We start from the raw sequence: 16,943 nt of genomic DNA on the forward strand, positions 1-16,943 counted from the left end.
CCACCGAGATGGGGTCGAGACGCCAGCTCCAGCTCGTTCGCCCCCCAGCTCCATCCTGTGTGCGGGGGGTGCAGGGTTGATGTCACTTCAGAGTGACGCTCTGCTGCTTTGGCACCTTACGGGGAGGGGCCGCTGCCCCGGGAAGGGCTGTGCCCCATCCCCCTCTTTTTGGTGTGTTCCCCCCAAATGGAGACGACGCTGCGATGTCCCCAAGGCCATCCCAGGGAGGTGAGGGTGGAGCCGTCTTGCCCAGGAGATCCCAAACCCCTGCAGGGACAGGAAAGCTTCGCCCCGTCGCTGTCTGCTGGCACCCCGGGGACAACACGTCCTCCAGCCTGCGACATCGAGGGCTGAGGTGGCCCCTTCCCGTGCCGCTGGCTGGGGAGGAAGCCGGGGCTGGCCGCAGGTCAGTCCCTGCCTTTCCTGGCTGCCTCCTGCCAAGAAATTCGCTCCAGGATCATCTCGGAGCCGAGCACTGCGGGGGCAGCACCTCCCTGCCCCGCTCACACCGGCCCCGCTGCCCCCAGAGCTGCCCTGGCCCGGGGATGGGGGTCTCGTGGGGACTCCAGCACCCCGGTTCCGCGGAGTGCCCGATGTGTGGGGTGCAATCCATGGGGGGTTGGCTTTGAGGGGGATCCGGGACGCAGCAGCACCCCGAAAGCCGTAGGGGCACCGTACCGGCCTCTGCCGGTGTTCCCAGCTGGGTGTGCGGCGTTCCCGGGTGGGTTTGGAGGGATTCATCCCTGCAACAGTGGGATCTTCACCCTGCCCCCCACGGGAGTGGCAGCTCGGCAGAGCCCGTGCGTGTCCATGGGGCATCCAGGGCCAACCCAGCTGGGTGTGGGATCTTCCCACGCCTCTGAGCAGTGGGGACAGGGTCCTGAGACCTTTTCCCTCCCCCAGCATGGCCGGGACGGTGGCACACGCAGGGCAGGGGGTGTGTGCCAGCCCGCGGCTCTGCCTCCCGCCGTCACATGGCCCCAAGGTGCCCCGGCAGGACTTTGTTCCCCTCCACCTTGGCTGCCCCACGTGTGCCGAGGCTGCCACTCCCCGGAGAGGGGGCACGAGCAGGGGGGAGACGCCAGCGTCAGAGTGACACAGAGGGAGCTGTGACCTCGCAGGGCCAGCTGGCCGCATCCCGCCGGAGCCCAGCCGCAGGAACGGGGTGAGGGGATGCTCCAAACGCTTGGACTGTCGCCACTGCCGCCTCCGCGAAGCGGCTCTTATCAGCTGGCAGGGGAACGGGGTTGTTACGGGAATGCTCAGCTGTTCCCGCAGCACCCCACGGCGTCCTCTGAGCTGTCAGGGAGCTGGCGGGAGCACAAGGACACAGAGCAGTGGCCGGGGATGTCCTTTGTGCCAGTGGCTTTGCTTTGTTCCCCCCGGGGGTCTTGGGGGAATTCGTGACTCACTGTGGATTCCTACGAGTCCAGTCATGCTGGAGACATTCGGACTCTGGGCTGGACCCAGTTCCTTCCTGCGGCGCTCCAGCCTCCAGCTCCGCGCTGCGTGCGCTGCCCAAGGACGCGCTCACAGGAAAAGGCCCTTCCAAGAGCGCTTGGAAGAGGGGCTCCCGCAGGATGGGCTCCCGCAGGATCCCCGTTCAGGCGCCCAGAGCGCCCCGGGGAGCAGGCAGCTCCCGTGCCCGGCGGGATTTGGTGCTCCCCACTTCCACACCCTTCCCCGGAGCGAAGCCCGCCCTGGCCGCGGCATGTCCCCGTGGGCTCAGCCAGGAGCCCGTGGCCCGTGGCCCGCGGCCGTCCAGGGAACCCCGCCGTGCTCCCGTCCTGGCTGCCGTGAGGCATCCTCGAGGAATCCTTTGGCAGGGCTGGGAGATGCTCCTGGCGGGCCAGGGACAGCAGGAGCCCCGAGTGGGCGGCTGAGATCCCGCAGCAGCTGGTGCTGGTGCTGCGGGGGGGGGGGACCAGAGCCTGGGGGGTGGCCAAGACCCCCCCGGTCCTGGTCCCTGAGCGTGTGGCTGGGCGGTGGCAGCGGAGACATGGGGGTGGATCCAAGTGACACCAACTCCGTGCCCTGGGCTGGGGTGTGCCTGTCTCAGCTGTACCCAGCTGCCCACACCCCTGGAAGGGGGAGGAATGCAGCCCCCTCCCCTCTCCACCCTCCCTTCCCGTGCTCTCCACACACCTGGGGAATGGGGAAACGGCCCAGGATGGATTCCCCCCTGGATGGAGCAGGGGGTGCTGGCGCGATAGCCGGGACCCCCCATCCTGCGAGGGCAGTGCCGGGGGGCACCGGGAAGGGATCAGGAGCCGGGGACACCCCGGCCCCGCGGGGACAGAGGTGTCGCCCGGGACTCCGGGCGAAGGGGCCACAAATTCGGGGCTGTGCTCTGCAGCCCCAGGCCCGACCCCCGCCCCGCTGTGCTCCGCCCCGGGCCGGCCGCGGCTGCCCCGGCGCCTCCCCGCGCCCCCCCGGCCGGGGCGCGGCTATAAGGAGCGGCGGGGCCGGCGGCGGGCGCGGAGCGCCGGGCGCGGCAGGTACGGGACCGGCTCGGGGGGGACGGGGTGGGGCTGGGGGGGGGGGGGTGCCAGGCAGGAGGAGAGAAGGGTCCCGCCCCACGACTCCCCGGTACCGGACCCCCCCACTCCTCTCCCGGGGTCCCCGCACGGCGGGCGCGGCAGGTACGGCCGGGGACGGGGAGGGAAGGAGAGGTTTCCCGGGATTCCCGGGTCACCCCCTCCCCGCTTTACGGGGGTCGGGGGAGTCCCCGCGCTGCAGGCGGAGCAAAGTAGGGCCGTGGGATGGGACCCGGCAGGAGAGGGTCCTTCCCCGTGTGTCCCCCGGATTGTCCCCACTGGCCTCTTTTGGGGTCCCCGCCGCCCCCCTCGGCCACCTGCCTGCCATAGGGACTGGGGGTGGCGTTGGGAACGAGACCCGGGCAGCCCCCCCGAGTGTCCCGGGGAGCCCCTTCCCGCGGGGGTTTTGCTTTTGGAGCCGGTGGTTAAGGGCTGGGCGGGCACGGGGCCCCTGAGATGCCGGGGAGTGGGGACCTGGGGGGAGAGGGTGTTTGGGAGGTTGTGGGAACCCTGAGCTGCGCGGTCACAAGGGGAGTTACAAAACCGGAACGTTTTGAGGTGGGAGCAGCGGCTGTCGTGCCCTCACTGCCCTCCCTCTGCAGGTGTGGGGACATGACCGGGGACATGTGGGCCCTGCTGTGCGTCTGGCTGGTGGCCCAGGTGGCCCTGTCCTCCCGGGTCCGCACCCGCCGGGAGCTGGGGCCCGGTTTGTACGAGCACGGGGTCTATGACGCCGGGGGCTCCTACTGCCAGCGGGGGGACGTCTGCTGCCACGGCCGCGACGACGGCTGCACCGTGCCCTACCACGACACCCTCTGCTACTGCGACCTCTTCTGCAACCGCACCGTCTCCGACTGCTGCCCCGACTTCTGGGAATACTGCCTGGGCATCCCGGCCCCCTTCCCCAAAGCCTCAGGTGAGGAGCGCCCAGCCTGGCTGTGGGTGGCGGGGGACAGTCCTGGGGTGCTGCTGGTGCTCCTTGGGGTGATGGATGTGGCGCCTCACATTCCTGCCCTCACTGCAGAGTTTCTCCAGACAGCTCGAAGCTGTGGAAACTCCTACAGGATGGGGATGGACTCGCAGAAAAAGGTGTGGGAGCAGCCCGTGATCCCACAGCCCGTGCCCTGGGGAAGGGGCAGCTCCAGCAGCGCCTGTGGGCAGAGCAGGGATGTGCGAGGACTCCATCCCAGCTTGCCCGGTCACGTCTGGGGCAGGCAGATGTGGCCCTGGCTTAACCCTGTCGGCAGCTGGGGCGGCCGGGGGCGAGGAGGGGGCACGGGCAGCCCCCAGCTCGCAGCACAAGGCTCTCTCAGAAGTCCCTGCGGAGCAGAGCCAGCTCCCGGGCACAACCGGCCCCTTTATCCCTGTCCCGCCAGGCTGAGCATATTTAACCCTCCCGGCGCCGAGCCAGCCCCGCTCCCACCCACCCTGCACCGGGGGGGAACCCACTGAGCCCCATCATAACTTTGGGGGTGCCAAGGTGCAGCCCGGATTTAAGAACAGCATTGATTTTCCCTTTGCTTTGTACCCCCGGGAATATGGGGGTGCTGGTGGGGACCCCCGGCACAGCCAAGCACTCACCAGGGGCTCTCCCATTCCCATCCAGGCTGTGCCCGTGCCGGACGCAATTATCCCACGGGAGCCACGTACCGGGAGAACTGCAACCTGTGGTGAGTGAATGCCGTGTGGGCACCTGTGGCATGTCACCAGCATGTCACCAGAGGAAGGTGTCGCGGTCCTGCGGGCTCCTGTAAACCTCAGGGCTCGGTGGAGAGCGAGGCCCGAGCTGGGTGGTGGGAGCTGCTGCCAAAACGCCTTTGCTCCAGCAAATCCAGAGCCAAGGGCCTTGAGCCGCTCCCAAGTTCCAGCGCATGCCTGCGTGGGAGCCGCTCGCCCCGGCGGGACAACGCACTGCCCAGGGGGGTTTTGGCCACGCTGGTGCCGGCCCAGCTTGCCCAAGCCTGACGGGACGCTTGGGCAGCCGCGGCGGTTTCGTGCCAGCGGCCAGAGTCCGGCTGTGCCGCCCGCTCGGCAGCCCCTGGAGCTCGCTGCTGGAGCAGCGCGGGGGTTATCTGGGAATACTGGTATTACTGGCATCCGGAGGTGGGGGATAGGGGAACCTGCAGGCGCGGAGCTGCCGGAGACGAGGAGTGAACCCGGCGGGGCGATGCGGCAGATAAGGGGAAATCAAAGGCAGCGTCTGGGGCGTGTGCGAGGGCAGGGGCGCGTGTGTGAACATGCGTGTGCGGGTGTGCGCCGGGGCTGCAGGTGAAAAGCCAGCCCGACCCTCCCCACAGCTCGCGGGCAGCCTGGAAGTTCTCCGGGATCGCGGTGTGGAGCACTCAGGGATGGAGGGTGTCCCCATCCCCGCGGGGAATGTCAGTATCCCAAATCCATGCCCGTGCTGGGGGAGAATCTCTGGCCCGCCAGCGCTGCGGAGGGGGCAAATCTCCTGTTCCAAACCCTCCTCCCCCGCACTTGGCGCCTGGAGAACGGGAATTCCTGCAGTGCTTCACCCCCACCCCTGTCCCTGCCGGGGTCCCGCGGGGTCTGGGAGGGGTGGCAGGGGGCAAAAATTATGGTGGGGTGATGCAGAGCGTGGGCACCCAGCTGGTGTCACCCCGAGATGCTCCCAAGTCCCCACGTGTCTCACGCAGCGCCGGCAGTGCTCAGGGAAGGATGGAGGAATGCAGGGATACAGGTGCTGCCGGCGGGATTGCGATGGGGGTGTCTGGAGGGACGCGGCTGCGGCCTCGTTCAGCTCCATAAAAGGGAAATGTGCCGGGATCTGGGCAGGAGGGAGCATGCCAAGCATTGCTCACCGCACGGGGGGAGCACAGCCCGGGGCTCCCCAGGGGACCCGCCACACCCCCACAGCCCCCCCTGCCCCAGCTGTCCCCGTGGGGGCCGCAGGAGTGAGCTGGCCAGAGTGGGTCACTCATGGGGACACCCAGTCCTGACCCCCAGTCCCGGGCTGGTGTCCAAGCCCCTCTCTGATGTCTGCAGCCCTGGCAGCTTTTCAGCTGATTTTTCTATCCCATGGCCTGTCTGCCCTCGGGGCTCCAGCGGGGGCTGGGGCAGAGGGGGACAGCTCCCAGGGCCACCCAAAGGCCACTCGCAGGGTCACCCGGAGGGCTGCCCACGGCTTCACCCCGTTCCGAGGTGCCAAGCCCTGGTGACCCCTGACAAAAGTAGCCCTGAGCCCCTCGCTGGCTGCCCAGTTGGGGAGAGGCAGCGTCCACTCAGGGTCCCCCTGGTCACTCTGGGGACATCATCTCTCACTGGCTGTCCCCTCCGCAGCACGTGCGGGCCCGGCGGGCAGTGGCAGTGCGAGGACCACGCCTGCCTGGTGGATGGGGAGCTGATCGACGCCGTCAACAGGGGCAATTACGGGTAAGCACCGGGCACCGCGAGGATGGGGAAGGGATGCTTCACCCCCTCGCTGCTTTTTGGGGTAACCCCTGACCCGTGGTCCCTCCTCCCACGCAGCTGGAGAGCCGCCAACTACAGCCAGTTCTGGGGGATGACGCTGGAGGACGGGATCCGGCACCGCCTGGGCACCTTCCGTCCCTCTCCCACCGTCATGAACATGAACGAGATGCACGTGAGTGCCCCGGCAGGGGGGAAACTGAGGCACGCCAGGGGTTATCCCTGCCTATCCCAGCGATTCCTCATCCCTGGGAAGGGGCTCCCAGGGGGGAGGCAGGGAAGGTTTGTGTTTGGAGACAGCAGCTCAGCAAATTCCCCGGGACAATCCCCGGGCTGCCAGTGTTGTTTTTTCCCCCCTCTCCTCCGTGCTCTTTTCCCATCGGAACGCCGGCCCCGCCGCTGCTGACTCAGCAGAGCCGGCTGCTCCAGCGCTTTGCCTCTGCCCGCACCCAAACCCCGGATGGGCACCCTCCGGGGGTCCCTGGGGTGCTGGCAGAGCTCGGTGCACGCCCAGCCCCTCGCTCCGGAGCCTGAGGTTTAATTTTAGAGGCGCTTCCTGTGCTGGGAGAAGCCAGAGAGTTGTGGCCGTGTCCTCCCCAGGAAGGCCGGGGCGGGGGCTCCATCCCCGCTCCCGAGCGGAAAGGCTGGGCCAGAGGCCACCATGAGGGGCTGTGTCACCCAGAGCTGTGTGCTCGGGGTGGCCACCGAGGGCCTTGCTGGGGTCCGGGTCAGGCCACTCGGTGCTGGTGTTCTACGAGGAGCTGCTGGGGCTGTGGAACCCAAATTTGGGAGAAATTGAGGGATCTGGCCCTTCTGGGATAAGGGGGATGCCCAAATCTTTGTCGCTTGTGGTGGTGTCCCTGTCCTGAGGGGGTCTCGCAGTGGGTCTGAGGACACTAAAGGGGGCTGGGGATCATCTCAGAGGATGGCTGGGATGGCAGGAGAAGGACATGGGGTCCCACAGTGGGGCTAGGGGACACTAAAGGTAGCTGGGGACCCTGCTCAGAGGGTACCAGGGATGGCAGGAAAAGAATCAGTGAGGCTGGTTGGGGACTCTGCAGAGGATGAGTGGGATGGCAGGAGGCGGACATGGGGTCCAGCAGTGGGGCTGGGGGATACTAAAGGGGGCTGGGGACCCTGCTCAGAGGATGACAGAGATGGTTGGGATGGCAGGAGGATCTGGGGGTGTCTCTGTGGCCTGAGCCCCCCCGCCTCTGCCCCACAGATGAACATGGACTCCAATGAGGTGCTGCCGCGTCACTTCGATGCCGCCGCAAAGTGGCCCGGGATGATCCACGAGCCCCTGGACCAGGGGAACTGCGCCGGCTCCTGGGCCTTCTCCACGGCCGGTGAGGGGGGACGGGGTGGGCTGGGTGGGGACAGCGGGGACGGAGGGGGAACCGCCTCCCCCTGACCTCCCGCTCCTCCCCAGCCGTGGCCTCCGACCGCATCTCCATCCACTCCATGGGACACATGACCCCCGCCCTGTCCCCTCAGAACCTCCTGTCCTGTGACACCCGCAACCAGCGGGGCTGCAGCGGAGGCCACCTGGATGGGGCCTGGTGGTACCTGCGCAGGAGAGGGTGAGGGGGTTGGGGTGGGATGGGATGGGGTGGGATAAAGTGGGTTTGAGGCTCTGGGGAGAGCCCAAGAGATCCTCCTGTCCCTTGGGCAGGTGGGGGAATGAGGGCTGCCAAGGTGGAATGGAGAGTGGGGTTTGGGGTGAAGGTGGAAGTGGGGATTGGGATATGGGTGGGATTGGGATGGGGATGGGAGCAGGATTTGGGGTGGAGATGGAGTGGGATTTGGTGTGGGGATGGAGAGTAGGGTTTGGTATGGGGATGGGATTGGGATGGGGATGGGAGCGGGGTTTGGGACGGGGATGGAGCCGGGTGGTCCTCCCCCTGCTCACATCCCTGTCCCTCCGCGCAGGGTGGTGACAGACGAGTGCTACCCGTTCACGAGCCAGCAGAGCCAGCCGGTGGCCCCGCCCTGCATGATGCACAGCCGCTCCACGGGCCGGGGCAAGCGACAGGCGACAGCGCGGTGTCCCAACCCCCAGACCCATTCCAACGAGATCTACCAGTCCACCCCCGCCTACCGCCTCTCCTCCAGCGTGAGCGCCGGGCCCCGGGGGCGGAGCGGGAGCCCTTTGGAGTGGGGAGAGGGGGAGCGGGAAGGGGCTTGGCTCGGGCTGCTTTACCTGGGAAAAACCGAGTTTGGGAATGCGGCTGGGAAAACCCCACTGTGGAGCCCGCGGGGGAGCGGCTCCTCAGCCCGGCATCTCCACAACAGCCACCCGTGGGTGCTGGAGCAGCTCTGCCTGCATCTCTGGGGGTGGGGAGGGCACTGCCGGGGGTCCCGGCCCCGGTGCCACCCGGTGCCACCCGGCTCTGTGCTTGCAGGAGAAGGAGATCATGAAGGAGCTGCTGGAGAACGGCCCCGTGCAAGGTACGGAGCTGGCGGGGACACCCCTCTGTGCACCCCAAAAGGTTGGGGGAACAAGGTGGGGGGCAAAGCCGCTCTGCCCGGGCTGGGGGAGCTGTCATGCGAGCCAGGAGCCCCCTCAGCTGCTCCCCCTGCTCGGCCTCAGCCGCGTGCCCGGGCAGTGCTGCCCCAGTGCCCGTCACGCTGCCCACCCCAGCGGGCACTGGGTTGCTCATTAACTCCGAGATTTAATCACCGTCTTGGCAGCTGGGTTTGTTTAACTTGATTTTTTTCTTTTTGAAACCTCCTCCGAGTGTTGTTGCATGGCCCCGGGGAGGACCCGGCTGCCGCCTTCCCTCCTGCTGGCAATGCGATGCCCCGTGCCCCGCTGTGCCCGTATCCCCCACCCTGGGGGACGCGGAGCCCCTTCCCTGGGGACAGTGGCAATGTCCCCAACCCCTGTCCTGCTCCCCGCAGCCATCCTGGAGGTGCACGAGGATTTCTTCATGTACAAGAGCGGGATCTATCGGCACACGCCGGTGGCCGAAGGGAAGGGGCCGAAGCACCAGAGACACGGGACCCACTCGGTCAAAATCACCGGGTGGGTGTGGGGGTGGCCTGGGGGGGCTCCAGGGGGTGTGGAAAGGGTTGGTCTGGGTGGGAAAATTGTTCACTTTGGATGTCCCCAGGCTGGGAAAGGAAGCAGAGAGGGAAATGGTGGCACAAGTGACACGAGTGGGGTGCTCAGCACCCTGGAAGAGGGGGCGGGCTGGATGGAGGTGCAGACCCCAAAGAGGGGAGCGGGGCCGGCTGCCCTGTGCCGGTGTTTCCTTCCTCCTGCCGTGGCTAAATATTCCTGCCCGTATTCCTGGAGCGGATGTCAAAACCTCGGCCTGGCCCTGGGGAGGCGCCGGGGGCAGGAAATGAGCAGGGTCAGCACCCCCCAGTCCCACCACGGTGCTGGGGAAGGGGAATCCCACAATCTGGGGGTGCCCGGGGACCCCCCTCACTGTCCTGTCCCGCTGCAGGTGGGGAGAGGAGCAGCTGCCCGATGGCCAGATCCAAAAATACTGGGTGAGTGTTGGGGGTGAGTTTGGTGAGGCTCAGCCATGAGGTGCTGCTGCTTCTCCGCACCCATTTGGGGTCCAGCTTGGGTTCGGGGGATCACCACCCGTGTCCCGTGTCCCCTCTGCAGACGGCGGCCAACTCGTGGGGCACGGCGTGGGGCGAGGGCGGCCACTTTCGCATCGCCCGCGGCGTCAACGAGTGCGAGGTGGAGACTTTCGTGGTGGGGGTTTGGGGCCGCGTCAGCATGGAGGACATGCCCCACAAGTGAGCCCCCCGCTGCCCCCGATGTCCCTGTCCCCAGCTCGGCCCCGCAGTCACAGCACGGCGGGCGGGGGGCTGGAGTCGTCCCCTGGGTCCCCTGGCCGGGGGCTGCGTGTCCCCGCTGTGCTGACGCAGCGGCTGGGTGCAGTGGGGCGTGCGTGGGGGGTGCCGCGGGGGCTGCTCCCGTCTCCCATGGGATTTACCCGCTAATCCCCCCGCCCCGGGCTCGGCTGGGCTGCGGTGGCGGCGGGGGGCTCTTCAAAGGCAGCTGCACCCCCCCCCCCCATCTCGGCTGGAGCTGCGGGATTCCCCCTCCTTTTCCCAATGGATGGGGCTGGGAAGGGTCCCCCATATTCCGGTCCCTCCCATCCTGGCCCCACCACTCCCCCCCAGCAGGGCAGCCCTGGAGCTGGGGGTGTGGAATAACCCAGAGGGGGGGTCCCCTGAGCCCCCAGGGCTGGGTGTCGCCAGGATGGGGTCCCCACCGTCCCCCCCAGCCCGTCCCTATGGTGCTATGGCCCCGCCACCCCTCTGGGGACAGCGGGGACAAGGGAGGGCTCAGCCCCGTGATGTCCCCGTCCTGGTGGGGCCACAAGTGGGGTCCACGCAGCAGCGCAGCCCGGGACCTCTCCCCTCTCCCCCCCCCCCCCCCGCCAACCCAAGGGCTGTACTTTTAAGATTTTGTATTTATTTTGCTTTTGTTTGTAAATAAAGTTATGGAAGCCTCAGAGCCGGCAGGGTGGACTCAGTGCTCCGAGGGGGACACGTGGCCCCTGTCACCCCCGTCTGGGGGGCCCAGCGTGGCCTCGGGAAGGGCTGGGGGGTGAGATAAGGCCCCGCTCATTGTCCACCTTCCGGTCCCGCCGCTCCGGTGACCGCGGCCAGCGCTGGCCACGCTGCGGGCACACGCAGCCATTCGGGCCACCACGGCCGCGGTGACCGCGGCCAGATGTGCCACCGCACCCAGATGTGGCGCTGCAGTCAGCTGTGCCACCACACCCGAGCGTGCCACCACAGCCACCGTGCAGCTGGGGGTGCCACCGCGGCCAGCTGGGCCCTGCAGGTGCCACCACAGTGAGATGTGCCGGCACAGCCCCCGCGTCCCCGCGGCCACCCCGCTCCATCCCGGGGGTAGCGCTGCGGTTGTTGTGGCCTTTTCCAAAGGTCTGCATTCCTGGTGGTCCCTGGCCCTTTCCGGGTCGCCTCCCTCGGGTCTCCCCCCCGCAGCACAGGGGGACACAGAGTGTGGAGTGCGGTGCCACCTGGTGGTGGCTGCCTGCAACTGTAGGTATTGATATATTTTTTTTTTTTTAAATATTTAAAAATATATATATATTTATATGTATAGATAGAGATATGGATGTGTATAGATGTGTCTGTATATATATATTTTATAGATAGATATAGGTACAGGCGCCTGTTTGTGGTCAGACATGAACACACCCATCTCGATGTGTATCTCAATGTATATCTCGATGTGTATCTCCATATATATCTCCATATATATCGCTATATATATTAATCTCTATATATCTCTATATCGATATACATATCTACATATCTCTCTCTATATATATCTATATATATCTATATGTGTGTATATACATATCTGTATATTCATTTATATATATATATATATAAAGAACACCCTGTGTATATATTTATATGTGTATATATGTACATGCATGTACATGCAACCACCCCCCTGCATATATATATATATATATATATATATATATATATATATATAAACATACAGCCCCATACTTAGGTTTATATGTATATATAGGTAAACACACAGCTGTTTATATGGTTATATAATGTACACCTGCCTGTATGTACACTTATATACACACCCCTGTATTATATATAATATATATAATATATAAAATATATATTATATTATCTATAATAATATCTATAATATCTATAATATCTATAATATAAAAAATATATACTATATGTAATGTATATAAAAATATATATTAAAATATATATAATATATAAAAATATTTATAATACATATATTATGTATAATATATACAATATATATTATATGTTATGTATAATATATATAATATATACAATATATTTTATATATATTATGTATGATATAATATATACAATATATATTATGTATATAATATATATTATGCAATATATATAATATACATTATATTATGTATAATATATAAAAATATAATTTATATCATATATAGAAAAATTATCGATATAATGTATATAATACAAAATATACTATATATAATACACAATAGATAAAATGTATATAATACAAAATATACTATATCTAAAATAAAAAATATGTAATAAATAATATACTCTATATAATATATATCCTCTGTATTATATATCATCTATTTTATATGTAATAGGTGTGTGCCCATATATTTACATGTACATATGTGTACATATATAAACACACACATCTATTTATGTGTACATATACATGAACACACCTATATCTAGATTTTAATTTCTATGTTTATAAACACACACCTGTATTTATCTCTCTACATGTGCCTGTATATATATATTTTTACGTGTATACATGTAAATATATAAATTTATATTGAAAATATGCCTGTACACAGACCTGTATATATAAATATGTATGTACACCTGTATATATTTATATATATATTTATATACATTTTTATATCTACATATATACATATATGTACCTATACAGCTATATAGATAGAGATAGATGATATACACATAAACCACCCCCCTCTATATATTTATATGTCTATTTTTACGTAAACACTAAACATAAATATTTCTATATCTATTTATATACCCTATACATATATTTTTATGTGTATTTATCCATGGACACTCAGAGGGGTGTCAGTGAGGAGTTTGGTTTGGATCAATGGCATTTTAGATATATTTCTATACGTTAAAATATAGAAATATATATTTATAATATATGCAGGTATGTATATAACATCTATAAATATAGATATAATTCTATTTATGTGTATTTTATATTTTTTTATATTTTTGTATGTATTTTACAGAGATGTATTTCATATTTTTAATATATTTTTATATATCTTAAAAATATCGATATAAAATACATCTATAAGTGTATAAAAGATATAAAATACATCTATAAAATAGATATTGATATATTTATAGATATATTTACAACCCTCAACCCCAAGCAGGGCTGAGCTCTGACTCAACAGAAATACTGGGAATGCTCAGGGGGGAAATATCCTTGGGATGCTTGGGAACAGCCAGTCCTGCCCCGGGCTGGAAAACACCGAGCTCACAGAAAACACCGAGGTTGGGCCCTTCCTTCTGATCTCAGACCTTGGAACCTTTTATTCCGTAAGAATTCCTTCAAAGCTCTTGGAGATTCCTCAAGGCAAACTCCAGGTTCATCCTCTGGCCATCACTTGGGAAGAAAACTTCGGCATTGTTTGGATTTTTCTGTGCCTCAGTGCTTTCTTTTCTCTATTTTGACATGAAATTCCCAAGAATTGATTTTAGGGAATGGTATCCAGCCCTGGGAATGGGGAGAGAGGCACACGAGGCACCTGATGTCCCCTGGACCCCCTCCCCGGACACAGAGACCACAGAGCAGCCGGAGCACGACGCCTTTTATTCCAAAGCTGGAAAAATTGAGCTCTAAACTTCGTCTGGATTTGGCTTCAGGATTGGCAACAGCGAGGGGACGATCCCATGGGGCTGCAGCAGCACATCCCATTCCAGCAGCCCCCCAAAAACAGCAATGAGACCCCCCCAGAAAACATTCCCAAGGGTGTGATGGGCTCCCAGGGCACTCAGAGAGGGAAGGAAGGAGCTTTATCCTCATTTTCCCCCTTTCCTGCTGCTTCCAAACCCAAGGCTCAGCTTTTCCTCCCCAAAACGGGGATGTTCTGCTGCAGACGCCTTGGGATGAAGCTGGAATTTGGGGCTGGCACGGGATCTAAGCTGGTTTGGCTGTCCCAGTTTGGCATGGGATTCACCCCAACTCCCAAGGAATCCAAGCCAGGAAAACCCCAGCAGGCTTTGGGTGGATCACGTTGGGAATTTGGCCCCGGGAGAGGGGAGGGGGAACTCTCACAGAGGCTCAGCCACATTTAGAGGATAGATGAGGATGGCTGCAGCTCCTGGAGAGCTCCAGAATTCCCAGCCTTTGGAGCAGGGGATGTCACAGCATCCGGGTCACCACCATGGCGAGGAAATCCTCGTAGCTGAGCCGGATGTTTCCCACCAGCGCCGTGTCCTTCTCCCGGAAGGAGTCGGTGAGGCTCTGCAGCTGCATGCAGATGTGGATGAACCGGTCCAGCTGGATACTGGGATTAGGAGAACGCTGGCTGTACCGGGCCAGCAGCAGCTGGCTGAACTGGGGGCTCAGGTTGTAGCCCATCTGGGAGAAAGCTGGGAGCAAGGAAAACTCGGATTAAACCATCCCAAAGGGATGGAGAGTGGCTGTGCCCTCCTCCCCCATGCCCCATCTCTCATTCCCACCACCCTTCCCACACTTCCCGCTCAGGGTGTGCACGGGCAGGGCTCTCCAGAGGAATCAAGCCACAAATTCCAGGCATTTTTCCCTTCACACACACCCAAGAGCTCCTCCCAAAAAACAGGTTCCAGCCACACATCGTTGAGAGAGGATTCTGGGCTTCCTGCAGGAAGGAAGCCCGTGGCACAGCCCTGCTGCAGCTCATCACCTCCTGTCCCCTGGGAAGCTCCAGTGGATAATTCCCAAGCTGCTTTGGAAGCATCCCAGGAGCTCAGAGCCCCCCAGTCCAGCTGCAGGGACCACTTCAGGAGGAATTCCAGCTTCCAGCTGGGAATAGAGCCAGGCAGTGGCTGTGGGGGGGTCAGGCCAGGCCAGGCTGGTGCCCCTGGCCCTCACCCACCTTGCTGGAGCTCGCTGAAGCTGATGGAGCCGGATTGATCCCTGTCATACTGCTGGAAGAGGCTTCTCCACTGCTGGATGAAGCGCAGCAGGGCGGAGAAGCCGTAGACGTCGATTCGCCCCGACCGCGTCTTGTCGAACATGTCTGGGCAGGAGAGCAGGGCAGGGAGGGGTGGAAAGGATTCAGAAACTTCCAGAGAGCTCAGGATCCGCACCACAGCTCCCTGGAATTCTGCTCTGATCCCAAAATCCTCCCTCACCAGGACAGCGATCGACTGGGACCATTCAACCCCCAAGGCTGGTAAGAAACAGCACCAAAAGCTGAGGTCGGGGCAAGCTCTGGGTCAGTCTCAGCATTTTTTGGGCTTTCCCTCCCTTTCCTCCCTGTCTTTTTGGGATCTGGGGCTTGTGCAGCTCTGGGATTTCCTTTTCCAAGTGGGATTTTGGGCCTTTCACTCACGTCCTCCACCACTGGGAGCTGCTTGGTTTGCCCAGCTCTGGCTCCAGCCAGGAGGCGATGCCCAGGGAAAAGGGGAATGCCACAGGGATGGGCTTCACCCCAAACCCAAACAAACCAGATTAACACCGGGAAGAGGGGAAGCAGATCCCAAACTCACTGATCATGAGCAGACAGGTCTCATCGTTGAACGAGGACCAGTTGTTGTTGACCAGCGCCTGCTTCAGCTCCTTGACGGAGATGAACCCGCTGTGATCCGCATCCACCGTCTGGAACCAGGAAAACGCCTCGGGATCCACCCCTGGCGGGGCATTCCCTGCATGGGAAGAGGCCATCGGCGCTGTCACCCCCTGCTCGGAGACGCCACGGGCTAGGCTGGCCCCGGGGGTGGCTCACAGGGCCGGGCAGCGCTTCTCCTCCCACGGGTTTTACAGCCCTGTAAAACCCTGGGAAAACAGGGCTGGGATGGGCACGGAGCGGCTGGAGCTGGGAATGGGCTGCGAATCAGAGCCTGGTGGAGCTCTGGGATGGAGAGGAAGCCACGGGACCGCCCCATAAACCCGGCAGCACCGGGGGACGGATGTGGGGTGTGAAGTTTTAGGGCTGCCTGGCACTTCCTCTTCCTCCTCTTTCTCTTTTTCCTCCTCCTCCTCCTTTCCCTCCTCCACTTCCTCCTCCTCCTCCAGAATTTCTAAATAATAAACCGGGACATTGAATTTCATTCTCGTGGCGGCATCTACCGAGCTGGCGACCCCCTCAACCCCCACCCCTCCCCCAGGCACCGGACTGGGAACTCCCCAAACCCCCCGACCCCACACCAGGCTGGGGACCCCATCGCTCCCCACCTCCGTCCCGGGTACCGCGCACGGAGACCCCTGGACTCACCTCCTGGGGCCGCCCCGCCGTACGGCCCGGGCTGGGGGCCGCCGTAGGAGCCGCCGTAGGGACCCCCGGGCGGGGGTTGCCCGTAGGGCCCTGGGGGTGGCCCCCCGCCATAGGGACCCCCAGGTGGGGGCTGCCCGTAGGGTCCCGGGGCCGGCCCCCCACCGTAGGGGCCCCCATGATAGGGGCTGGCCGGAGGGGGCTGTCCTGCGCCGGGGAAGCCCTAGGGAAGGGACAGAGACGGTGTGAGGCGGATACCGGACACCGGGCACCGAGATGGGCAGGGGGATGGACCCCGGCGTGACTCCCAGGCCCCCCTCCTCGGATCAGCCGCCGGTCGCATTCCCGCCGCGGGTCATAGTCCGGGTCCCGGTCACAGTCCAGGTTCTGGTCCCCGGTCCCCGCTCCCGGTCCCGGTCCCGGTCCCCGTTCCCTGCTGCCGCTGCCGCTCCCGGTCCCGGTCCCGGTCCCGATCCTGGTCTCGGTCTCGGTCCCGGTCCCGGTCCCGGTCCCGGTCCCGGTCCCGGTCCCGGTCCCGGTCTCGGTCCCGGTTCCGGTCCCCACCGCGCACCTGCCCCGGGTACGCCATAGCGCGTCCTCCGCCCCGGCCACACCCCGATGACGTCACGGAAACGACGCGCGCCCATTGGCTTCGGCTCGCACAGACCACGCCCCCGGGCGGGGCGGAGGCCAAGCGGTGACGCGCGGGAAGCGCGCGCCCGACGAGGCCTTAAAGCGGCAACGGCGACCGGGGTGGGGCCCACCAGGATGGGATGGCACCGGGAGCTACCCGGGAGCGGGGTTGGAATTCTCCCGGAGTTTACCCGGGATCAGCCCGGGAGTGAGGCCAGGACCAGCCTGGGAGTGGGGCTGGTGACCCCTCAAAATGAGGGCTGGGGTTCCTCTGGCAGCAGGAGCGAGATCCCTCTAGGAGCAGGACTGGGATGGCGGTCGGGGATTCCCGAGGATTCCAGGCATGGTC

General features: G+C 61.0%; 2 protein-coding genes across 4 annotated transcripts; one reads left to right on the forward strand and one right to left on the reverse strand.

Moving 5' to 3' along the window:
* The first annotated feature begins 959 nt into the window (after positions 1-959).
* TINAGL1 (tubulointerstitial nephritis antigen like 1) lies at positions 960-10,452 on the forward strand. 3 transcript variants are annotated; one of them, XM_048326982.1, is made up of 12 exons: positions 960-1,165; positions 3,140-3,453; positions 4,144-4,207; positions 5,838-5,930; positions 6,027-6,141; positions 7,192-7,315; positions 7,399-7,549; positions 7,899-8,082; positions 8,372-8,417; positions 8,871-8,994; positions 9,422-9,467; positions 9,589-10,452. In XM_048326982.1, exons 1-12 carry the CDS (start codon positions 975-977, stop codon positions 9,727-9,729), a joined length of 1,593 nt encoding a protein of 530 aa, XP_048182939.1. In that variant the 5' UTR covers positions 960-974; the 3' UTR covers positions 9,730-10,452. The 3 variants fall into 3 exon arrangements, with proteins under 3 accessions (XP_048182939.1, XP_048182941.1, XP_048182940.1); XM_048326984.1 differs by lacking the exon at positions 960-1,165 and adding an exon at positions 2,468-2,498; XM_048326983.1 differs by lacking the exon at positions 960-1,165 and adding an exon at positions 2,591-2,642.
* Positions 10,453-13,337: 2,885 nt separating this feature from the next.
* On the reverse strand, positions 13,338-16,595 carry PEF1 (penta-EF-hand domain containing 1). The gene is made up of 5 exons (XM_048327003.1): positions 16,533-16,595; positions 15,965-16,184; positions 15,240-15,395; positions 14,624-14,767; positions 13,338-14,138 (listed from the first exon to the last, which is right to left on the reverse strand). Exons 1-5 carry the CDS (start codon positions 16,548-16,550, stop codon positions 13,909-13,911), a joined length of 768 nt encoding a protein of 255 aa, XP_048182960.1. The 5' UTR covers positions 16,551-16,595; the 3' UTR covers positions 13,338-13,908.
* Between the last annotated feature and the right edge of the window lie 348 nt (positions 16,596-16,943).

The sequence above is a fragment of the Corvus hawaiiensis genome, chromosome 23 (genome assembly GCF_020740725.1).
Source record: "Corvus hawaiiensis isolate bCorHaw1 chromosome 23, bCorHaw1.pri.cur, whole genome shotgun sequence".
NCBI lineage: Eukaryota > Metazoa > Chordata > Aves > Passeriformes > Corvidae > Corvus > Corvus hawaiiensis.

Bases quoted from the DNA above. Each gene is read 5' to 3' on its own strand.
- PEF1 (XM_048327003.1), bottom strand. The intron at 15,396-15,964 runs GTGAGTCCAGGG...CTTCCCATGCAG, and splicing joins CGGCGGGGCGGCCCCAGGAG to GGAATGCCCCGCCAGGGGTG. The intron at 14,768-15,239 runs GTGAGTTTGGGA...TCTCCTGCCCAG, and splicing joins GACCTGTCTGCTCATGATCA to ACATGTTCGACAAGACGCGG.
- TINAGL1 (XM_048326982.1), top strand. From the start codon at position 975: ATGGCCCCAAGGTGCCCCGGCAGGACTTTGTTCCCCTCCACCTTGGCT. The intron at 4,208-5,837 runs GTGAGTGAATGC...TCCCCTCCGCAG, and splicing joins CGGGAGAACTGCAACCTGTG to CACGTGCGGGCCCGGCGGGC. The intron at 8,418-8,870 runs GTACGGAGCTGG...TGCTCCCCGCAG, and splicing joins GGAGAACGGCCCCGTGCAAG to CCATCCTGGAGGTGCACGAG.